Raw genomic sequence first — 23,243 nt, forward strand, 5'->3', positions numbered from 1 at the left:
GGCAATATTTGAAAAGAACTTTCCAGAACAGATAAATAGTGCCAACCTAAAGAAGCCAAGTGACTTCTAAGCAGAATAAATAAAAAGAAATATCCATACTAGACATATACATTTGAAATATGCAACATATCTAATTTACTGATTAAAAGTTTAGGATTCTAGACAGTAAGCTTTCAGAGATTCACTTTCCACTGATTTAAACCAAAAGACTTAATTAAACCAAAATTGTTTTTCCTTTCTAAAGTTACAAAGTATAAAACTATTTACAATAATCAAAAGATTATTTACCATAAAAATAGTACAAAACAAAAATTATTGGGGAAGCCTGAGGCCCTCTTTTTGAAACATACTTTCTAATAAGCATCAACTATGTGCATTTTATGTAAGCATATAATCTAGAAATCCTTTCTAGATTTATGTGCCTAACATTATACTGCTCCTAACATAATTATAATTTCAAACTATCAGGAAAACTACTTACATTTCTATTTTGTGTAGGAAAGACCCAAATTATTATTTGTTTTATTTTTTACATGTTTATATAATTAGTCAAGGTGGTAATAAATTTTAATTTTTTGTTTGTTATAGAATACATGATTTTTAACTACCCATGAAATTATCTTAATGAAACATGAGTGAAAATATTGCTAGTTAACAGCATTTGATTGTAATAACTCACTAATTTTGTGTTCTTCCCAAATTATTCTTTGTCACAATTTCTGTCTTTTCTAGGAGAGCAGATAGATGTCAGTGATGTATATGATGCTCTGAAAGACATGAAAATTGAGGTCACAGACAAAGAATACTTTAATTTAGTAAAAACTCTACCACTTGATGGTAAGGATTTAAAATATATATGTATACTTCATGGAGCTTTAGAGTGCTTGACTGTAGCATTTTCTTCTTTTTTTTAATTTTTTAAATTAACATTATGTATTATTTGTTTCAGGGGTACAGGTCTGATTCATCAGTCTTACACAATTCACAGCGCTCACCATAGCACATAGTTCATCACCCAGCCACCCCATCCCTCCCACCCCGCTCCACTCCAGCAACCCTCAGTTTGTTTCCTGAGATTAAGAGTCTCTTATGGTTTATCTCCCCCTCTGGTTTCGTCTTGTTTCATTTTTCCCTCCCTTCCCCTATGATCTGTAGGATTTTCTTCTAAAATGATACCAGACTGTTACCAGGTTGTTTTGTTTAGTCATTTTTGAAAAAAAATTTTTTTTAGAATGCAACTTTCTTTTTAATTATTTGATTTTTGCCAAAGAAAATTTGGGTCATTTAGTTTTTAGTATGGTAGGCAATAGCTATTTCACTTAATCCTGCCAATAACGTGTGTGTTTTGTTGTCCTTGGTTCCATTAATATTCCTGAGAGTAAGTGGAAAGATGTAAAAATGGAAGAATAAAGAGTGTAAGGAAAGAAATCAGAGATAAAAGTAAATCAAATGAGACATATGTTTTATAAGTTTTAAGCCATAATCCTTGCCTTTCATGCAAGAGTGAATAAATTTGCCTCATTAAAATCTTTCTCCAAACAAACTTTGTTATTATTTGAGAACAAATCAGGTAAATTTCAGAAAAATCATTAAAAAGTCTATCTTTTTGAAATTATGGAATTAGGGGAAGAATTGTAGAATATTTATTGTTTAAGTGAATCTCCCTTATTATTTTTCTCTCACCCGAATTATGCCTTTTCTTACAGCTGAAGGAAAGGTGTATCAAAAAAGGTTGCTGGATGGTGTGAAGACTCTTAAAAGTGAGTGAGAAGTATAATGAGAAAGCAGATAAATCTGAGATATTCTCTTATTTTTCATATACACTAGTTTATTTTTATTACATTAAAAATTTCATATATGTATTTTCCAATATTTATGGATATGTTATATATGCCATAAATCCCTGGAAAATTACCCAGCCCTTTTAGAACTTGCATTATGTTGATAATGAACAAAAGATATAGTCAAACAATGAGACTCTATATCTAGTTTTAAAGTTGACCCTGCTTGTATACTTGACTAGGTCTTACTGGACCTGAATGTCTTCATGAGTAAAGTGAGAACCGTAATATACATGAGTTAATAAGGAATTTTCCACATCTTGGTTGTTTTTATGATACTTTGTCTCTCCTAAGGAGGAAAGGTTGATATGAATAACCTGGACACATTTCTGGAAAATATGGGGATTAAGCTCTCACATAAAGAACTTGAAGATTTTTCACAAAACCTACCAGTTGATGGTGAGCATTGTACATAAAAATGTATTCCCTTTAGGACAGCTTGGGTTTGAAAGTATCGATAGACCAGTGATAGTGTTTATTTAGTATCAACAGGACATTTTTTTAAAGATTTTATTTATTTATTTGAGAGAGAGCACAAGCTGGGTGGGGAGGGGCAGCAGGAAGGGAAGAAGCGGGCTCCCTGCTTGCAGAGCCCGAGGCAGGCAGGGCTGGATCCCAGGACCCTGGGATCATGACCTGAGCCGAAGGCAGCCGCTTAACTGACTGAGCCACCCAGACGCCCCTCAACAGAACATATTTAAAAGCACGTACTGAATGGAGCACTGGGTGTTATATGCAAACAATGAATCATGGAACACTACATCAAAAACTAATGATATATGGTGATTAACATAACATAATAAAAATTTTTAAAAAGCATGTAGCTGAATGCAGGTCTCAAATGAAAGCACATCCTGACTCTTCATTAACAGAGTGTTCTATGAATAATAAAAATTAGTGAGAGTTCTGACAAACCATTCTTAGGTCAAAGCATGAAGAAGAAAAGGAAAATAGAATGTGAAACATTTAAAAGAAACATTAAAGAGGTAAGTAAGAGAACAGTCTATGATGAGGAATCGTTAAATTTGCCTGTTCAGATATAGTCAGAAAGACTGGAAAGGGATAGAGAGAAACACGCTAAGAATTTTAAAAGAGATATAACTGTGTATATCGAGCATAATAATACTATTACAGTAAAGTATTATGTATAACATGAGATTAAGATGTTAAATATATTAAAAAATTAACATTTTTCCAAAGTAAAAGAAATAAATTACCAATATTGATCAAAGAAGTGAAAAATATAGATAGACTAATAATGATAGTTGAAAAAAACTATCAAATAATTACATCTGTCAACTTTCCACCACCACCCATCTAACAAAAGGTGACAGGCCCAGAGAGTTTTAAGAGTAAGTTCTTTCAAATCTTCAAGGAACTGTTTATTTTAATGCTTACCGATCCAGAGGACTCCAGTTTAAGATGATAAACCAAAATCTGTCTAGTTTTTCTTTCCTCCAATACCTAACAAAATGAACAATAAGAACAAAAAAGTAAAAAAATCAGCAAAGGAAATTCAGCACCAATCAAATAAAAGGAGGCCAACCTAATGCCATAAATGTTTAACGAGGACAACCAAGGAGATAAAAGATTTTTTGAGTAGAAACAGTACAGCACAACTAGACTCCTCTTAGCCTTTCTCCTCCCTCAGAAATTAAACTGGTGAAATCCTGAGATTTCTCACTAAAATGCCCAGATCTGGAGTGAAGCAAATTGGATAGATAACTTCCCCCCCCCACCATTCCACTTACTAGGAAGGAATAGCTGGGGAAAAATCAATAAAACAGGAGAAATGAACAATAGGAATCACTCATTAATGAAAGTAAAAGCTTCAGAGCCAGAAATGGAGGTTTGACGTGAAGCCCGAGAACACCATCCCCTGCACAGATCCGTGGTTTGTTTAAATGTCTTTACCAGGGTTCATTCTACCTAATTAGAGCAATGAACCCTGTTGGGACATTTGACCAAACCTCAGATACGAGAGCAGGACTCAAGTATAACAAAGGCCATGTAACACCTCATCACACCCTCAGATTACAATAGAAGTGGGTAGAACAGTTTTCCTCAAATGCATCTCACCGAAGAAAGCAAACTGGTCTCAGATGCTATAGAAAGAGCAACTAAAGGTTACATTAAATCTTGAGAATAAAATGAAGATCTGAACAGAGCTGTTGAAGCATATGCAAAATGAAAAGAAAGGACACGGCGACAATTCTACATTAACACAGCAAAGAAAAATAGTAAAAGGAAAATAAGAAAGAAAGAAGATAGAATGGAAGGAAGAGAACATGCGAAAAACAAATACCCCAGTCTAATAGTAGTATAATCAGTATAGCCTAAGGAACAGCCAAAAAGAAATGCTTGACAATTAATTCTTATTACAGAGCAACTTTAATGGATTCAATAAAACTAGATCTCAAAAATGAGATGGTTGGGCGCCTGGGTGGCTCAGTTGGTTAAGCGACTGCCTTCAGCTCAGGTCATGATCCCAGGGTCCTGGGATCGAGTCCCGCATCGGGCTCCCTGCTCTGTGGGGAGCCTGCTTCTCCCTCTCCCACTCCCCCTGCTTGTGTTCCCTCTCTCGCTGTGTCTCTCTCTGTCAAATAAATAAATAAAATCTTTAAAAAAAAAATGAGATGGTAACATAACATGATGATATTAAAAGGGAAATTGCCTAACTAAAAAAAAAACAAAGTGAGTACCAATCATTATAGAATTACTAAATAAATTATAAACATCAAAGTAAAAAATAGATATGGCTGAAAATCTTATTGACAGAGTAAGAGAACTTAAGATACCCACAGTAAACACAGGGGCACCTGAGTGGCTCAGTCAGTTAAGCATCTGCCTTTGGCTGGAGTCATAATCTCAGGGTCCTGGATCAAGCCCTGCATTGGGCACCCTGCTCAGAGGGGAGTCTGCTTCTCCCTCACCCTCTTCCTCTGCCCCTCCCCCCCACTCATGCTCTCTCTCTCTCAAATACATAAAATCTTTTTTTAAAAAAAGATACAGTAAATGCAGAGAAAAGATTAATGCTATCTGGAATTTAAATCAAAACTTAAAAAAAGATTAATGCTATTAAATATCTAGTAGATATGGATGATTCACAAAGTAACATAAAAATATCAAATATCTTTAGAGAATATAGCAAGTAAAAAATTTTAAATCAAATCTAGTTTAAGGAAAAAAAGAAAAGTTTTCTAAAATGAAGGAGTGAATGCAGATCAAAAACACCACACCAGTTCCAGAAAATGTTGATCCAGAATATTCTGCAGTGAAATACTTCCTAGTTTACTTATTGAGATAAAATGGGAATTCTTCAGATATAGAAATGTTAGAAAGCGCATAATAGATGGGGAGGAGAAGCAGTAGGTCTCCAAAGCAACATTCAGTTCCAGAAAAGAATGGAGGAATGTCTACAAAATTGAAAAAGAAAGTGTGGCAAAGAAAATTATACACAGCTAAGATGTCATTCAAATATAAAGACAAGGGGCACCTGGGTGGCTCAGTCAGTTAAGCGTCTGACTCTTGGTTTGGCTCAGGTCATGATCTCAGGGTCGTGGGACCGAGCCCTACGAGGGGCTCTCTGCTCAGTGGGGAACCTCTTTCTCCCTCTCCCTCTGCCTGCCCCTCCCCCTGGTTGTGATCTCTCTCTCCCTCCCTATCTCTCTCTCTCTCTCTGTTAAATAGATAAATAAAAAATAAAAAAACTTATTCTTATATCTAAGTAAATATGAAAAATTAGTAGTCTAGAACTAAAATTTAAGATGAGGGGCACCTGGGTGGCTCAGTCAGTTGAGCTGCTACCTTCGGCTCAGGTCATGATCCCAGGGTCCTGGGATCAAGCCCCGCATCGGGCTCCCTGCTCTGTGGGAAGCCTGCTTCTCCCTCTCCCTCTCCGCCAGCTTGTATTCCCTCTCTCGCTGTGTCTCTCTCTGTCAAATAAATAAAATCTTTAAAAATAAAATAAAATTCAAGATGATATCAACATTCTAGTTGAGGGACAGGTGTCATAGGTAGAGAAAGCAGAAGGAACAGTCTCATTTTTGGTCTGTGACTGCTCTTTGTCTTACAGTTGATGGGAGGGTTGATCTGGAAAATGTGACACTGAAAATGAAAGATTTTACAGGTGAGTTTCTATAACACTGAAACCCCAATGCTTTATAGTAAATTATATTTGAATGTTATCCCAGCAGTCTATTGTTCATATTAATTTTGCCATCTTACCCAATTATTGTAAAATATTTCTGCCTGATAAAATCCATTTGATCTTGGATTAAGATCAAATGGAAATAAACTACATCTTGGAAATAAACTACTGGACTTGTTTTTGATAACAAGTCCTATATACTGTAGAGATGTTTTTCTCATATATGTATATATGTCTTTTCCTACATGCAAACAGCTAAATTTTAGGTAAGCATATGAATAAATAAGGTAAAGTTTTGTAAAGCTCAAGATAATGTGGATTTTGTGAACAATCAATTACATAAGTCATATAAGATCTCCTGCCATAATTCTTTCTTTTGGTGATTCATTATCCAGTTTGGTAACTAGATTTTATTCTGCACATTATCCACCAAATTAAGAGAGATTTTCTTATATCAATAATTTAGGAACAAGTTTGCTTTGACTTCTAATGACACACTATTTCTACATCCCATTTTACCTTTGCTCTTTAATCCTAAATTGGGAATGATGCTGTATAAGCTATTTTAAGTATATTTTAAAATACATATCATATAGGTCAATAACATATTCTTATGAACTTTTTGAACCTCCATAATATTGCATTATTAATTTCTAAAATTTTCACCTATAAACACTCTGTATTTTCAAAGGAGAAAAGATTGATGCCACTAATCTGAAAAATATTCTTGGAGACATGGGGATAGAAGTCAATGATAAGGAATGTCTTGATCTACAAAAATCACTACCAATTGATGGTGAGCTGCGTCTGCAACCTCCAGAGAGTTCAGTTTTCTGGTTCTACTTGTGATATTTATATTTTAAAGTGACACATGTTCAGGTGTTACCTGCACCCATCCTTCAGCTCTTGATTTTGTATGAACAGTCTATTACTCTATGCCAATTCAAGTACAGAATTCAACTGTCAAAAGAATCCTTTTCCACAAAATCAGTGTTGAGGAAAGATGTTACTGATGATTTTGAAAGGGGGAGGAGAAAGGGATGTACATCTTGTCTCTCTCAGTAACATTGCAGAAGTCCTTGTAAATTCCTGTTCCCTCCCAGAGTCACTTTTCCTTACATTGCCCCTGGAGATTCCCTTTTCCTAATCCTTATCCCTTCCAGAGCTAAACCCTGAAAACTCCTCCCTCTGTTAAGCTCAATTTCTTTTTTTTTTTATTAAGTTTTTATTTTAATTCCAGTGCAGCTAACATACAGTGTTATATTAGTTTCAGGTATACAATATAGTCATTCAACAATTCCATACATCACCCAGTGTACTTTTTTTTTTTTAAGATTTTATTTATTTGAGAGAGAGAGAGAGCATAAGCAGGGAGAGGAGCAGAGGGAAAAGGACAAGCAAACTCCCTGCTGAGTAGGGAGCCCAACACAGGGCTCAATCCCAGGACTCCAAGATCATGACCTGAGCCTAAGTCAGATGCTTAACTGACTGAACCACCCAGGCGCCCACAAGTGTACGTCTTAATCCCCATCACCTATTTCACCCATCACCCCACCTACAGCAGTTTGTTCTCTATAGTTAAGAGTCTGTTTCGGGGCACCTTGGTGGCTCAGTTAGTTAAGCGACTGCGTTCGGCTCAGGTCATGATCCTGGAGTCCCAGGATCAAGTCTGGTGTCAGGCTCCCTGCTCAGCGGGGAGTCTGCTTCTTCCTCTGACCCTCCCCCCTCTCATGCTCTCTCTCTCTCTCTCTCTCTCTCATTCTCTCTCAAATAAATAAATAAATACATACATAAAATCTTTATTAAAAAAAGAGTCTTGTTTCTTGGTTTGTCTCTCTCTCTTTTTTTCCCTTTGCTTGTTTGTTTTGGTTCTTAAATTCCACACATGAGTGAGATCATATGGTATTTGTCTTTCTCTGACTGACTTATTTCACTTAGTATAATACTTCTAGCTCCATCCATGTCATTGCAAATGGCAATATTTCATTCTTTTTTTATGGCTGAATAATATTCTGTTATATATATAATATGGTATCTATATGTATAATATGGTATACATACATACCACATCTTTATCCATTTATCTATCAATACAAACTTGGGCTGCTTCCATAATTTGGCTATTATAAATAATGCTGCTATAAACATAGTGGTGCATTATCCCTTTGAATTAGTGTTTTTGTATTTGGTGGTGGGGGGAGGTAGATACCCAGTAGTGTGATCAGTGGATCGATTACTGGATCTAGAAAAAATTACAGCTAACGTTTGTTGAGCCCTAATGATGTGCCAAGTTCTGTTCTCACCACACATAATGAGGACATCTTATGCCCATTTTACAGTGGAGGAAACTGTGGTACAGAAAGGCCACAGTTTGTTGCTTAAGGCCACAAAGCTAGGCAGCAGCAGAACAAGAATTTGAACCCAGGCTCTTTACCTCTACACCATATATCACACTATACCATAGTGAGAACTTTTTCATTGCTTAACTTCATCATGATTTGAAGGTGAAAGTGGATAGATTTCTAAAGTTAGTCATGCAAAGGAAACTCTGACCCTTATATTCTGTTTGTGACTCATTCTCTGTCCTGAACTGTGCCTTTCTTTCCAGATGATCAGAAAGTTTTTCGGAATAGATTGCTATCAACTTTGAAGTCTTTCAAAGGTGGGTAAGAAATATAATGAGAAAGTATATAAAATTGAGATTTTTAATCTCTGTATTTGTATTTTTTTTCCTAGTTATTAGGTCATGATTCCTCTGCCATTCTTTCTATATATTAATCTTAAAGTCTTTTTTTTTTTTTTTTTTTGGTGCTGTACAGGCTTGATCCCCAGGGTCAGACTCAAAGGAATCAGTCCTAAGAATCTCCACAATTGTTTTTCTATGTACTTTTGGATAGGTCTAATTAGACTATTAGCCTTCACAGTGCTGAAAATAAGCATCATAATGCTCAGCTGTGAATTGTTAGTTTTCTTGTATTTTTCTTTTCTTTTCTTTTTTTTTTTTTTTAGAGAGAGAGCCAGGGGGAGGGGCAGAAGGAGAGAGAGAGACAGAGAGAATCTTAAGCAGGCTCCATGCCCAGGATGGAGCCCAATGAGGGGCTCAATCTCATCACCCTGGGATCATGACCTGAGCAGAAATCAAGAGTCAGACGCTTAACCGACTGAGCCATCCAGGTGCCCCTCTTCTATTTTTTCAATATAAAAGTTGCCATATGCCTACTAAATATAAATTAAAGAAAAAATAATCATCCATAGTCCTACTATCCAATCATTACCATTCTTAATATTTTGAAGCTTAAACTAGCAATAATCTCATCAAGTTAAACTAGCAATAATTAAGTCAAAAGTGCTCTGAAATTCCATTGGAAGACTCTATAAAAGACACCTGCATACTAGTCTTGATAAATCAAACATAGTCACTTTTTCTTGCAGTGGTGGAATACATTGTTATCCCTATAGTTAAGCAATTAGATAAAGTAGTTGGCTTACCTAACAGCCATAATATTAAAACTGCCTCCAAAACTAGAATCACACGGACTTAAGACAGTTACAGTATGATAGGTTTAGGGGAAATGAATCCATGTGATGGAATAATAAATTGATGTTGTCCATCTGAGATTCACTCTATTTATGTGCTTGCTGACTGCAGAATGTCAGAGAGAATCACATGCATTATTTACATTGTTCATTTTATGTATATTTTTACTGGGCATACAATTTTAAAGTTTTTTTTTTAAGCTTTTATTTATTTATTTGACAGAGAGAACAAGCAGGGGCAGCAGCCAGCAGCAGAGGGAGAGGGAGAAGCAGGCTCCCCGCTGAGCAGGGAGCCCAATGCGGGGCTCGATCCCAGGACCGTGGGATACAATTTTAATTCATATATGTTAAATGACTGCATGATACAACTTCACCCTATAAAATAACATTTTTTTCCTTGGCAATCAACAGCTGCGGCTATGTAGTTTTCTGTGGAATGAAGATATAATGGTTCACTTACCAATACCCTATCATTAGAAATTTAAGTTGTGGGTTCTTTTTTCTTTCTTTCTTTCTTTCTTTTCCTTCCTTCTTTCCTTCCTTCCTTCCTTCCTTCCTTCCTTCCTTCCTTCCTTCCTTATTACAAGGAAGATTATAATGAAAATTTCCCTCTCCCCTTTGGCATAGCTTTTTCTGCATTCCCAAAAGTGGAATTAGTGGGCTAAGAGTTATGAACATTTTAAAGAATCATGATAGTTGTTGCCAAACCACTTTCCAATAAGGTAATTCCAGTTAACACTCTAACCAGCATCCAGGCCTATTGAGAGTTGAATTAACTCATCAGCACAAGAAATTTTTTTCATATTGTATCTTTTTTGTTTTTTTCCTCAAACCTTTCTAAGGAGGAAAGATTGATGTCAATAACCTGAACACAGTTCTGGGGAACATGGGGATCAAGCTCAAAAATAAGGAACTTAAAAGTGTGATACAAAATCAACCTATGGATGGTGAGCATTGTAAACAACTGTTTTGCCTTTTGGGGGAGAGCTTAGAATCTTGGGATCATATGTAAGAATTTCTAAAACTAGATGGATTTAAGGAGTTTAAGATATTTTTAAGAATCATGGAGAAGAACTTGGTCTTAAAGTAAAAAGAAATCCTGTATTTTTTCACCTCAATTCATCTGAAATTATCACCCTAGTCAACAATGATTACTGCTGAGAGGATATTCACAGCTGATATCATGCCAGAGAATGGTAGAGAGAAACAAACATGGGAGCAGTGGGGGAAATGAATGAATGCCTAACCAAGAGAGCCTGAAATAATTGAGAGAAAAATATCCATAATAGGAACTAGTAGAACATCATTAATATTTCCTCAAATATCCAATAAGCCCATGTCACCACCATTTTGAGATAGAAACAGGAGTTGAAACACTTGAGAAGAGCTTATTGCGAATAGATGGAAGATGTGAAGCCCCTTGCTTAGTGTCTGTGCTAGATGTAAGGTTCACCAAAAAAAAACAAAACAAAATGAATTGACCTTTATGGATGATATCTTTTGCCATGCTTATAAGAAAGTGCTAAAGACCTAAGAACTGGAGATAATACGTTTGTCATAGTCAGACCCTGGGTTCAAGGGACATGGGCCAAATGCCACTGTCCTTCTTACTAATAAAGAATCAAGCACTCAAACCAGGAAATATAGATTTAAGGTGAACACAAATTATTTAATAGAATATATGGACTTTCATTGGGCCCTACGTCACAGCTTTCCTGTCTTGTGTCATTGTCTGAATTTTTTATGTTTTGTCTTACAGCTGATGGAAATGTTTCTCTGCAAAAAGTGATGAGTGACGTGACAGCAGTTACAGGCAAGTTAAAAGTTATCAGTAAGATTAAAATTCTAATTCTTTTTTTTTCTCTGATTTTTTATTTTTTTATTTTTTATTCTTATATTAATCCCCATACATTACATCATTAGTTTTAGATGAAGTGTTCCATGATTCATTGTTTGTGCATAACACCCAGTGCTCCATGCAGAATGTGCCTTCCTCAATACCCACCACCAGGCTAACGCATCCTCCCACCCCCCTCCCCTCTAGAACCCTGTTTGTTTTTCAGAGTCCATCGTCTCTCATGGTTCGTCTACCCCTCTGATTTCCCCCCCCTTCATTCTTCCCCTCCTGCTACCTTCTTCTTTTTTTTTTCTTAACATATATTGCATTATTTGTTTCAGTGGTACAGATCTGAGATTCAACAGTCTTGCACAATTCACAGCGCTTACCAGAGCACATACCCTCCCCAGTGTCTATCACCCAGTCACCCCATCCCTCCCACCCCACCCCCCACTCCAGCAACCCTCAGTTTGTTTCCTGCAATTAAGAATTCCTCATATCAGTGAGATCATATGATACATGTCTTTCTCTGTTTGACTTATTTCACTCAACATAATACCCTCCAGTTCCATCCACGTCGTTGCAAATGGCAAGATCTCATTCCTTTTGATGGCTGCATAATATTCCATTGTGTATATATATATACCACATCTTCTTTATCCATTCATCTGTTGATGGACATCTTGGCTCTTTCCACAGTTTGGCTATTGTGGACATTGCTGCTATAAACATTGGGGTGCACGTACCCCTTCGGATCCCTACTTTTGTATCTTTGGGGTAAATACCCAGTAGTGCAATTTAAAATTCTAATTCATAAATGACATTTTCCCATCTTGTCTTTTCAGTGAACACATAAATCCATAAGCATAGTACTAATTTCCGTGACTCCCCCTCAACAAAATAACTAGAATATTTCCAATATCATTGCATCAATACATGGTTGCTTCCCTATCCCTTTACCATGCCTCCCCACTTTTTGAGATAACACTCTCCTGAATTTTATATTGCCTATTCTTCTTCTAAAAAATTGTAATTCTAATCTGAAAAAAAAAATTGTAATTCTATTACCTGTGTAACAGCATAATCTTTCATTTTGTTTCATTTGCCTCTATAAAAATGCTTTTGTAAGTGATGTGCAGTGTTCCCTAACCCTAATAGTGTGAGAAATATATTTAAAAAAGCAAGAAATCATTGTCCAAAAAGTCAGGATCATGATAACCTTCTAGAGAAAGATTGTGGATAGGGATTGGAAAAGACTATGAGAGACCCCCAGAGTGTTATCAGTGTTCTATTTCTCACCTAGATGTTGGTTACAAGGGTGTTGTTACAAGTGCCTGTGTCCAATTATCCAGAGTCAGTCTTTGGGTTACCCATATTAAAATTTTTTTCTCATTTCTCCATAGCAAGTCCTAGATCCTCTAAAATACTTATCAATAATAATGCTTCTGATCTTCACCACTGAAAAAACTGAAAATCTGTATCAAGGATAAATAAACTACTGGCCACACACTAAATCTAGTCCTCTGCCCCTTTTAAAAAATAAAATTTTATTGGAACACAATCATATTCTTCATTTATGTATTATTAACGGCTTCTTTTGTGCTGTAATAGCAGAGTTGAGTAGCTGCAACAGAGGATCTATATCCTGCAAATTCTAAAATATTTACTATCTGGCTCTTTACAGAAAAAGTTTGCTAATCCTTGATCCAGATTACCACAATAATAGTTGAAGTAAAAATTAGGATATTGGCCAAATAATCTAATAATTTTAGGAAAAGCAGAGAGCGATATTAGGTTAATCTTTACATTCTAATTTACAAGACAATTGCCTAAATCCACAGTTTACTGAGAATTATGCTTTCTTAGCCCCAATGTTATGAAAGTGCATCTTTCCCTAGGGTCAAGGGAATAAGTTCTAATTCTCGTCTGCCCTTTACTCCACTGGGCAGGTCTTACTGTACCTTTGTCTTGTATCTAGCAGCCAGGGATGGTGATGTATAAATGTGGACAATTTTATTTCATATTTTTGAATACTTAGATAATTAGAATACTTGAATACTTAATAATACTTAGATACTTAAATAATATTATCAACTTTACTTGCCATTTCTCTTTTTTAAAGGAGAAAAAGTTAATGTCAAAGATCTGAAAAATATTTTGAAAGACATTGGGATAGAATTCACACCTAAAGAATACCTAGAACTGGTAAAAAATCTTCAAGTTGATGGTAAGCATTTCAAATACTATTAGAGCTTTCAAGGGAGGTTGGTCCTGTGTTTTTAAGACAACTTAAAAAAAAAAAGCTGTATTTATTACATATGCTAATTTTAAAACAACAACAAAAAGAATGTCTAAGAAATTTTAGCATGGCCTTGTTCTTCCTTTGGAAAGTGTAATTTGGTTCTTTCTTTGGGAATCAGCAACTATTTTCTTGAATCCTGCCTTTGGATATAAAATTTTCAGCTATATCGTTGTTGCCTTCAAAACTAGAAGTTAAGCTGAGAGATGTAAGAAAAAAGTAAGGGTGAGAGGAGTACAAAGGAGTGGGAGAAAGAAGGAAAAGTCAAAGAAAGTGAAAGAAAGATGTGTTCATATTCCATTATGTCATTTGCCACCAATTACTGGTTTTGCACTTGGCCAGACACAGCACTCTGAGGGTTTTCTCCATTCTGTGGTTTCAGATTCATTGGAGGGTAAAAATCAAAGTTATCTCTAAGACAAATCATTTAAAAGTATCTTTATGAAACTTTACACTTGTTCTGTCTCTTTAAATATCTATATCACTTTATCTGAGATGTCAATTTTGCCTTTTCTTACAGATTATGGAAATGTATATAAAAATAGATTGCTAGATGGTGTGAAATCTTTCAATCGTAAGTAACATGATGAAAAGAAAGATAAATAAGATTCTCCTGCCTCATATTTGTAGTATCATTTAGCTGTTCTCTTGTGGATCTTACCACCTCTTATCTGAACTGATGTTGCTATTTTGAATATAGCTGCCTTGTTCAAAATCTTTCATTTTGCTGCTTAGTAAGTTTGGTTTTTCTCAAATTTAGTTTAAGAGCAGATTTAAATCTGGGTCTACATAGAAGATGTGAGGTAAAGAATTGGCAGTTGTTCAGGGCATTTCAGTGACTTGAAGAATTAAACTGAGCATTTATGCCCCACCTACCAGAAAGAAATTTTCAGTTTGTATCTCTACCATTGAAATTCATTGGAGAATGAATTTGTACTTTGTAGGATTGTCCTCAAGACCAAGGAAGAGGTTACAATTCTAATTTCATTTTGTCCACCTTCATGGACACTTGAATGTGTTGTGTCATTGATATTTTTGCTGCTAGTCATGGTGCATGGGGATTCATTGAAATTTTCTCCTTCAGGAAAGTCATTAAATTTCTCTTGTTGCCTGATTCTTTCTTTAGGTGGGAAGGTTGATGTCAGTAACCTGGAAGACATTTTAGAAAACATGAAAATCAAGCTCCCAAATGAGAAGCTTAAAGATTTGTCACAAAACCTACCAACTGATGGTGAGCATCATAGATATTAGAGACCTTTTAAAGGAGATTTAGATTTATAAGCTTATATCTGAGAATTCCTGGAACTAGATCTGTTTGGATGCTAATATGACTTCTTAAGTCTTTTTAACTCTTTAAACATAAAAGAGTATTTTGATTCAGTGTATTTTCATTAATCTCAGGGTGCATGGTACATGTGCTAGAGTGAGTTATAGGTGATAAATATTTACTTGAAAGAAGCTGAAAGAGGGCATATTGCCTGCAGAGAACAGGTTGCTAATTTCAGATTAACTACATGATTTAAATCTTTTAAAAGTCTTGTCACCCAAATACCATATGATTTTACATATATGGAATTTAAGGAACAAAACAGATGAACATGGAGGAAAAAAAGAGAGGCAAACCATAAAACAGACTCTTAACTATAGAAAACAAACTGAGGGTTGATGGAGGGAAATGAACAGGAGGATGGGTTAAATGGGTGATGGGTATGAAGGAGGGCACTTGTTGTGATGAGCACTGGATGTTGTATTAAGGTAATGAATCACTAAATTCTATACCTGAAACTAGTATTATACAGTATGGTAGCTAACTGGAATTTAAATAAAAACTTGAAAAAGATTAAAAAAAAAAAAAAGTCTTGTCACCCAACTATACATTCCTGTTGGGAGGAGGTAATCAAAAGGGTGTGACTACTGGTTGACCCTAGAGCCGGACCCAGGCAGCCAGAGGCTCCTCACTTCCTCCCCTGTCCCTGGAATATATGCTCTCCCCACCATTCTTACAGTGGGAGCCATGTTCAAGGATGCAGTCTTGAGGGAACAATGCATTTTGAAGCTATCTGGACAGTATACAAGACTGAATCCAGTTAAGGCCTCTATAACTTTTAAGATTCAGGAGGGTAGATGCAGAGATCTACTCTTCGGCCGGCCACCCAGGAGAAGCTTTGTATGTAAGTTCCCTTGCTTCTTAAATCTGCCATCTACCAATCTGGAGTGCTCTGCCTCATTCTTTAGTCTCTCTCTGCCCTCTGTTTATGGGGCCAGTTTTAGAGTGCATCCAGGAAGCTTTCAAGGTTGTGAACCAACAGTTCCTCTATACGTTTGTGATATTCCAACTTCCTGTGTTTTGGCACTGGCTTACGTTATTCCTTCCTGGTCTACCTTAGGAACTTTTAAACAGCAATGTTTTACCTTCTTTTTAAAATAGCCTTCTAGGGGCACCTGGGTGGCTCAGTCATTAAGCGTCTGCCTTCGGCTCGGGTCATGATCCTGGAGTCCTGGGATCGAGCCCCGCATTGGGCTCCCTGCTCGGCGGGAAGCCTGCTTCTCCCTCTCCCACTCCCCCTGCTTGTGTTCCCTCTCTCTGTGTGTCTCTCTCTGTCAAATAAATAAAATCTTTTAAAAAATAATAATAAAATAAAAATAATAAATAAAATAGCCTTCTAGGAGGGGCACCTGGGTGGCTCAGATGATTAAGCGTCTGCCTTCTGCTCAGGTCATGATCTCCAGGTCCTGAGGTCTAGCCCCACATCTGGCTCCCTGCTCAGCAGGGAGTCTGCCTCTCCCTCTCCCTCTGCCTTTCCCCTTGCTCGTGCTGGCTCGCTCTGTCTCAAATGAATAAATAAAATCTTATATAAATAAATAAATAAATAGATAGATAGATAGATAGATAGATAGATAGATAGATAGATAGATAGCTAGCTAGCTAGCTAGCTAGCTAGCTAGCTTTCTAGGAGTACCTGGCTGGCTCAGTCAAATGAACATGCAATTCTTGATATCAGGGTTGTGAGTTTGAGCCCCACATTGGGTGTAGAGATTACATAACATATATTAAAAAATAGCCTTCTAGGGGTGCCTGGGTGCCTCAGCCAGTTAAGCATCTGACTCTTGGTTTTGGCTCAGGTCATGATCTCAGAGTGCTGGGATGGAGCCGCACATTGGAATCTGCACTGGGCACAGAGTATGCTTGTCCCTCTCCCTCCCCCTGCTTGAACTCTCTTTCTTTCTCTCTCTCTCAAGTAAATAAATAAGAACTTTTTAAAAAATAGCAATTCTAATTTTCTTACTCTAATTACCAAGACATATACTCCTCATATTCATCAAAAATACCAGTCCCTGCATTTCTACATTTTCTTTCCATACATAACTGTCTTTTAACTTTACTTCTTTCACTGTCCAACTACTCTCTCTGCCATACCTACTCTATAAAACTCCCAACATTTGATCATCTGAGTCATTCAGATCTTTACTTCTATTGCTGAGCCTTGCTAAAGAAAATCATATAATCTTGCAGATTGGTGCCCCTCTAAATTCATTTTCTCCTGGATTGTACAAGGACCTAAGAACATATTAACTCCAGGGGCACCTGGGTGGTTCAATGGGTTAAGCGTCTGACTTCAGCTCAGGTCATGATCTCGGGGTCCTGGGTTTGAGCCCCGTGTGGGCTCCCTGCTCAGTGGGGAGTCTGCTTGTCCCTCTCTCTCTGCCCCTCCCCAACTCATGCACATGCGCTCTCTCTCTCAAATAAATAAAATCTTTTTTTTAAAAAAAAGAACATTTTAACTCCATTTTCCCCTTCCCTACATTAATGTTGCTTCATATCTTTTAATACTATCTTGTATTCTTTTACCTCAGCAAAATATTATTAGAGGAATATTTTATAAAGCCAATATTCATTCAGATTTACCCACTTTTGCCTTTTCTTTGCTATTCATTCTTTCTTCTACTTCAGACCTTTCATTTGGGATAGCTTTTCTTCTGCTTGAAGTAATTTCCTTTATTTAGGATCTGCTAGTGACAAATAATGATTTCTGAGGGGTTTCTGGCATAAACAAATTTTTTTTATTTTACCCTTATTTTTGAAAGATATTTTCTCTGGGTTTAAAATTCTAGGTGGAGGTGGCACCTGGGTGGCTCAGTCATTAAGCGTCTGCCTTCAGCTCAGGTCATGATCCCAGGGTCCTGGGATCAAGCCCCGCATCGGGCTCCCTGCTCCACGGGAGATCTGCTTCTCCTTCTGCTGCTCCCCTTGCTTGTGTTCCCTCTCTCCCTGCCTCTCTCTCTGTCAAATAAATAAATAAAATCTTTAAATAAATAAATAAATAAGTTAATTAATTAATTAATTAAAATTCTAGGTGGATAGTTATTTTTGTTCAGCTCATTAAAGTTATCATTCCACTATTTTCTTCTTTATAATGTTGCTGATGAGAAGTCAGCTGTGAATCTATTGGTCTTTGGAGAATAATCTTTCTTTTCTTTTAAAACATTTCTCTTTAGTTCTGAAGTTTCACTATAATGTGGAAAATAGGAATGGACTTCTTTCCACTTATTCTCCCTGGGGTTCTTTGGGACTCTTGAGTCTGAGACTTGGACTCTTTCATCAGATCTGGAAAATTCTCAGCTGCTGTCTCTTCCAATATTGTCTCTATCCCATAGTCTTTTTTTTTCTGTAGACTTCCAATTAAATGTATATTAAACCTTTTTCCTCCATCCTCTGTGACACTTAACCCCTCTTCAATATTTTCTGTATTTTTCTTCCTGTGGGTCATTCTGGATGGTTTTGCATGACCTAACTTCCAGTACACTCACTCTTCAGCTGTGTCTTGTCTGCCATTGCATCTAGCTATTTACCTCTTGATTTCATTTCTTGTATTCCTGTTGTTTATATTCTTTTTTGTATTTTGTCATGTATTCTTTTGTTTTGTTTTTTATTCTCAATTTCCAGAAATTCAGCTTTGTTCTCTTTCAAATCTAGTGGCTCATGTTTTTTAGTTTTCTGCAGATATTTTCAAATTTACGTAGTTATCTTGTAATCGTGGTCTCATAATTCCAATTAATAAATTGTGGGTTTTTCTTTTCTCTCTGTTGTTTCTTCTGATTCTCACTTACAGTGTCCTTATTTCCCTATATGTTTGGTTATTTACTATATGCTGTTCAATGTCACTGAAAAATTACTGTGAGAATTCTTTGATACCTGAAATGAAATGCATTCCTCCAGAAAGGATTTGCTTTACTTCCTATTCACTTGAGTTTACTACCTGTCAGAGACATTTCAATTATAACATTTCATTACTAACCCCTCATAAGTTTTCATGTTATAATTTCCTTTCCTCAGCTCTGCTAAATTAGTTACCACTACCTTACTTGCTTTCTAATTTCTAAATATTTGTGAAGTTTCTTGTTCACTGGTATCTCCTCTCCTATATTGTTGTTATTTTTTGTGTGAGTGATTATATTTTTATTACTTTCCTTTCATTTTATTGAAGCTTCCAAGAAGAAGAGGAAATAAATACTTGTGGATAGTAAAATAAAAGGTTTTGAAACATTACCCTAGCCAACAAATTGATCAAACTATTATTTTTTCTGAGAAAAGAAACTAAATAACTGAAATCCAGACTGAGATCTCCAATTAAAAATTGAGAGGTGAGAAGCTATTGGGCTTAATCCTCAGGCTAGAGGGTATTATGTACATATGGAGCAAAGATAAGCATTTATAAACCCAGATCAAATAAATAGTACTCTGCTTCCCTCAGTGATTCCCATTATCATTATATACATGATTAGCTATTATCCCCTTGCTGTTGATCCTGTGAAATCAGCACAAATTTTCCTTGCTATCTTAGAATAAAAAATAAAAGAGAGATTTCTGAAAATGTGTCCTGATAGAGAAGCTGAAAGAAAGATCAAAAGTGTCTTCTTACTTAGGCTTAGTGAAATAAGTAATAAATAAATGAAGGAGCCATGTCTGTGTTGCTCACTGCTGTATCCCCCAGTGCCTAGCACATGTATGCAGATATTTGATACTCTATAAATATTTGTTGAATGAATGAGAAATTGAATTAATATATTTATTTAGCCACTATTCAAGGCTTTCAATGAGGACTTTCCAGTTATGGTAATCAATAGATGTTAACTGATAGTTCACTGGAAGTTTATATAAAATGACCTTGTGCTGTCCATGTAGCACGAGCCCCCAAGGGGCAAATCTGTAAACTCAGTGTATGGAGAGGGCATACCGGAAACTACCCCAAAGGAAAAATGGGATTCCATAGTAATAAATAGCATATTTTTGGGTAAGAAAATGCTAATAATATGCATAATTTCTAAGTTGGGGGTGTTGCCCTAAAATATACTGCATCTGCAATCCTGGAAAAATATCCTAATGTAAGAGCTTAATTCTGTTATTCTAACATGTTCCATTTCACTGTTTAATGTTAAAGTGTTTAATATTACTGTGTGCAAAGCATTATGCTACTTATTGGGCTAGGATGTCTAGGTGAGATACAGAATACATACATTCTTTCCATTTTTTTTTTTAAGATTATTTATTTATTTATTTGACAGAGAGAGACACAGCGAGAGAGGGAACACAAGCAGGGAGAGGGGCAGAGGGAGAAGCAGATTCCCTGCTGGGCGGGGAGCCTGATGCAGGGCTAGATCCCAGGATCCTGAGATTAACAGCTTAACGGACTGAGCCACCCAGGCGCCCCTGACCATCCCCCATATCTTTGGCATCATATAAACCTCCTAGTAGCTATGGAAGGTGAAGGAAAGCCAATCATGACTGAGATTGAATTTCCTATAAGTCTGTTGAAATAAGGGCTCAAAGTAGGATTTAAGTTGATTTTTTTTTTTTAAAGATTATATTTATTTATTTGACAGAGAGACACAGCGAGAAAGGGAACACAAGCAGGGGGAGTGGGAGAGGGAGAAGCAGGCTTCCCGCTGAGCAGGAATCCCGATGTGGGGCTCGATCCCAGGACCCTGGGATCACGACCCGAACCAAAGGCAGACGCTCAACAACTGAGCCACCCAGGCACCCCCATTCTTTTCATTTAAAGGCACTCACAGTCTTTGAGTATGTAATGAACATATCTAGTAGAAAAAAATTCAAAAAACTAAGCTAACTTGGCAGTATCAGTATTGGAGAGGGTTAAATGGGGAAATAGCTAGACTTAGAATTCCAAGTGGAAGTTTTTGCTCTTGTTCTGGGGATCTGGTATAGTAGGTGGTAAAAAGTGAAGAGAACAAGCCCGAGGAGGGAGATGTTACGTGGTGTGTAGAGGCTGAGATATTAAAAGAAAGCAGAGAATAAATAATGAAATTAATAGTTAACATTTTTAGAGAGTAGTTTTCTGTTTCATGCTTATCTGCATATGTGTATTCAACAACAAATCATAAAGAAAAAATTATTTTGTTCTATTTAACAATCTTTCTCAATCAGTGCACAACTGCATCTATCTGAATTGTGGCTTATTTTTTAGCTTCCGGGATGGCTGATCTGCATAAACTGCTAAAAGAAATAAAGAAATTCACAGGTGAGCAAGATGTTTTGTGAAAAGATGTAAAACTAAAATGCAAATACTTCACATTCACATACATATTTAAGATTGTGTTTTCTTATTCTGTCATTGACATTTAACTTCTACCTTTTTAATGATTAAAGTTTGATCCTAATGACATGAAGATTACATTGGATTATTTATGTTCCGGCAAAAATATTGTGGTGCTCTCTTTATATAACAAGTTCTATATTCTCTGAAACTTCATTTTTATTTTGTGATTCAGTCCAACGGGCAACACACCTGTTCATTCATTTAAAATATTTAACTAGGGGCGCCTGGGTGGCTCAGTCGTTAAGCGTCTGCCTTCGGCTCAGGTCATGATCCCAGGGTCCTGGGATCGAGCCCCGCATCGGGCTCCCTGCTCAGCGGGAAGCCTGCTTCTCTCTCTCCCACTCCCCCTGCTTGTGTTCCCTCTCTCGCTGTGTCTCTCTGTGTCAAATAAATAAATAAAATCTTTAAAAAATAAATAAATAAAATAAAATATTTAACTAACATTTACTGTAGCCCAGTAAATTTTAAGGTGAAACTTTGACAGGGATACAAATAATGTGGGCAGTGAAGATAATCTATCTCACAAGTCAAGCAGAGCGAAGAGTAACAGATTTTTGTGATGATAGTATAATTTAGATTAGGTAACTGCCTATACATAACTTAGATCACTTTGCCTCCTATGTATTCCTTGACTATGATCTGGGTTAACTCCTCTGAGGTCATTAAGACCATTAGAAATAAGTACTTTATTTAGAACTCAAGAAATAACTTCTGATAACTGTAGATAACCCTGTGCAGGCTTAGACACTTCATCATTTGGGTTCATTTGGGCAATTCTCATCTGTTACCATTCCTATCTTTTAAAGGAGGAAAAGTTGAAGCCAAGGACATACACAAAACACTGGCAAACATGTGGATAGAGCTCACAGATAGAGAGCTCTGGGGGCTGTTGAAAACGTTGCCAATTACTGGTAGGTAATATATATACCACTGTGTATGTATGGAGTATCTCTGTACTAGTGTAAACTTCGATGTGAAAGCGTCTAAAGAATGGACTCATCTGGTCTAAAAAGCAAAAAGATCAACCTTTACGTTGTAAAGAAATTATGACTTTGACATTTAGGTTTATAGTTTTGAGAGGTATGATATCTTCAAACCTCTGTCCTGCCATTAGAAGTGTCATTACTCTGGGGCACCTGGCTGGCTCAGTTAGTAGACATGTGACTCTTGATCTCAGGGTTGTAATTTTGAGCCCCACATTGTGTATAGAGATTACTTAAAAAATAAAGTCTTTAAAAAAAAAAGTATCAGTACTCTGAGGTTAATGAAGCTTATTCAGGGCAAAGAGAAAAAGAAGGCTAAATTTTAGTAGGTATTAGAGGATGGAAAAGGAGAAATCAGAGTGGGGAAAAAAGTGTCTCTGTTTCAATGTAGAAGAATGATCAGACTGTCCACATTAAGAATTTTCTCTTCGGGGCACCTGGGTGGCTCAGTCATTAAGTGTCTGCCTTCGGCTCAGGTCATGATCCCAGGGTCCTGGGATCGAGCCCCACATCGGGCTCCCTGCTCAGCAGAAGCCTGCTTCTCCCTCTCCCACTCCCCCTGCTTGTGTTCCCTCTCTCGCTGTGTCTCTCTCTGTCAAATAAATAAATAAAATCTTAAAAAAAAAAAAAAAAAGAATTTTCTCTTCATCTTATTTTTTTTCTTTTTTTCTTTTTCTTTTTTTTTAAGATTTATTTATTTGAGAGAGAGAGAATGAGAGAGAGCAAGCACATGAGAGGGGGGAGGGTCAGAGGGAGAAGCAGACTCCCTGCCGAGCAGGGAGCCCGATGCGGGACTCGATCTAGGGACTCCAGGATCATGACCTGAGCCGAAGGCAGTCGCTTAACCAACTGAGCCACCCAGGCGCCCCAATCTTATTTTTTTTCTTATTTATGAAGAGGTATACGGGCCTGGGAAATGTGGACATAGAACTTAAGAAGAAATTTTTAAGTATGTATTTATGAAATTAGGCTCTTCCTAT

The 23,243-nt window shown here is 36.6% G+C and overlaps 2 protein-coding genes across 2 annotated transcripts in view; both read left to right on the forward strand.

Annotated features, from left to right (window-relative positions):
* Positions 1-13,615, forward strand: part of EFCAB13 (EF-hand calcium binding domain 13) — a 257,749-nt gene extending 244,134 nt beyond the window's left edge. The window contains exons 88-96 of the mRNA XM_035030370.1: positions 733-837; positions 1,707-1,760; positions 2,136-2,240; positions 5,917-5,970; positions 6,683-6,787; positions 8,600-8,653; positions 10,371-10,475; positions 11,288-11,341; positions 13,488-13,615. Of these exons, the coding sequence (XP_034886261.1) occupies positions 733-837; positions 1,707-1,760; positions 2,136-2,240; positions 5,917-5,970; positions 6,683-6,787; positions 8,600-8,653; positions 10,371-10,475; positions 11,288-11,341; positions 13,488-13,615 (764 nt within the window). The remainder of the gene's footprint in view (positions 1-732; positions 838-1,706; positions 1,761-2,135; positions 2,241-5,916; positions 5,971-6,682; positions 6,788-8,599; positions 8,654-10,370; positions 10,476-11,287; positions 11,342-13,487) is intronic.
* A 314-nt stretch (positions 13,616-13,929) lies between these two features.
* Positions 13,930-23,243, forward strand: part of LOC118027186 — a 107,904-nt gene continuing 98,590 nt past the window's right edge. Inside the window, exons 1-4 of the mRNA XM_035030411.1 lie at positions 13,930-14,238; positions 14,791-14,895; positions 21,149-21,202; positions 22,087-22,191. Coding sequence (XP_034886302.1) covers positions 14,106-14,238; positions 14,791-14,895; positions 21,149-21,202; positions 22,087-22,191 — 397 coding nt within the window. The 5' untranslated portion in view covers positions 13,930-14,105. The remainder of the gene's footprint in view (positions 14,239-14,790; positions 14,896-21,148; positions 21,203-22,086; positions 22,192-23,243) is intronic.

Source organism: Mirounga leonina, unplaced genomic scaffold (genome assembly GCF_011800145.1).
Source record: "Mirounga leonina isolate KUSES-001 unplaced genomic scaffold, KU_Mleo_1.0 Mir_364, whole genome shotgun sequence".
In the NCBI taxonomy this organism is placed as follows: domain Eukaryota; kingdom Metazoa; phylum Chordata; class Mammalia; order Carnivora; family Phocidae; genus Mirounga; species Mirounga leonina.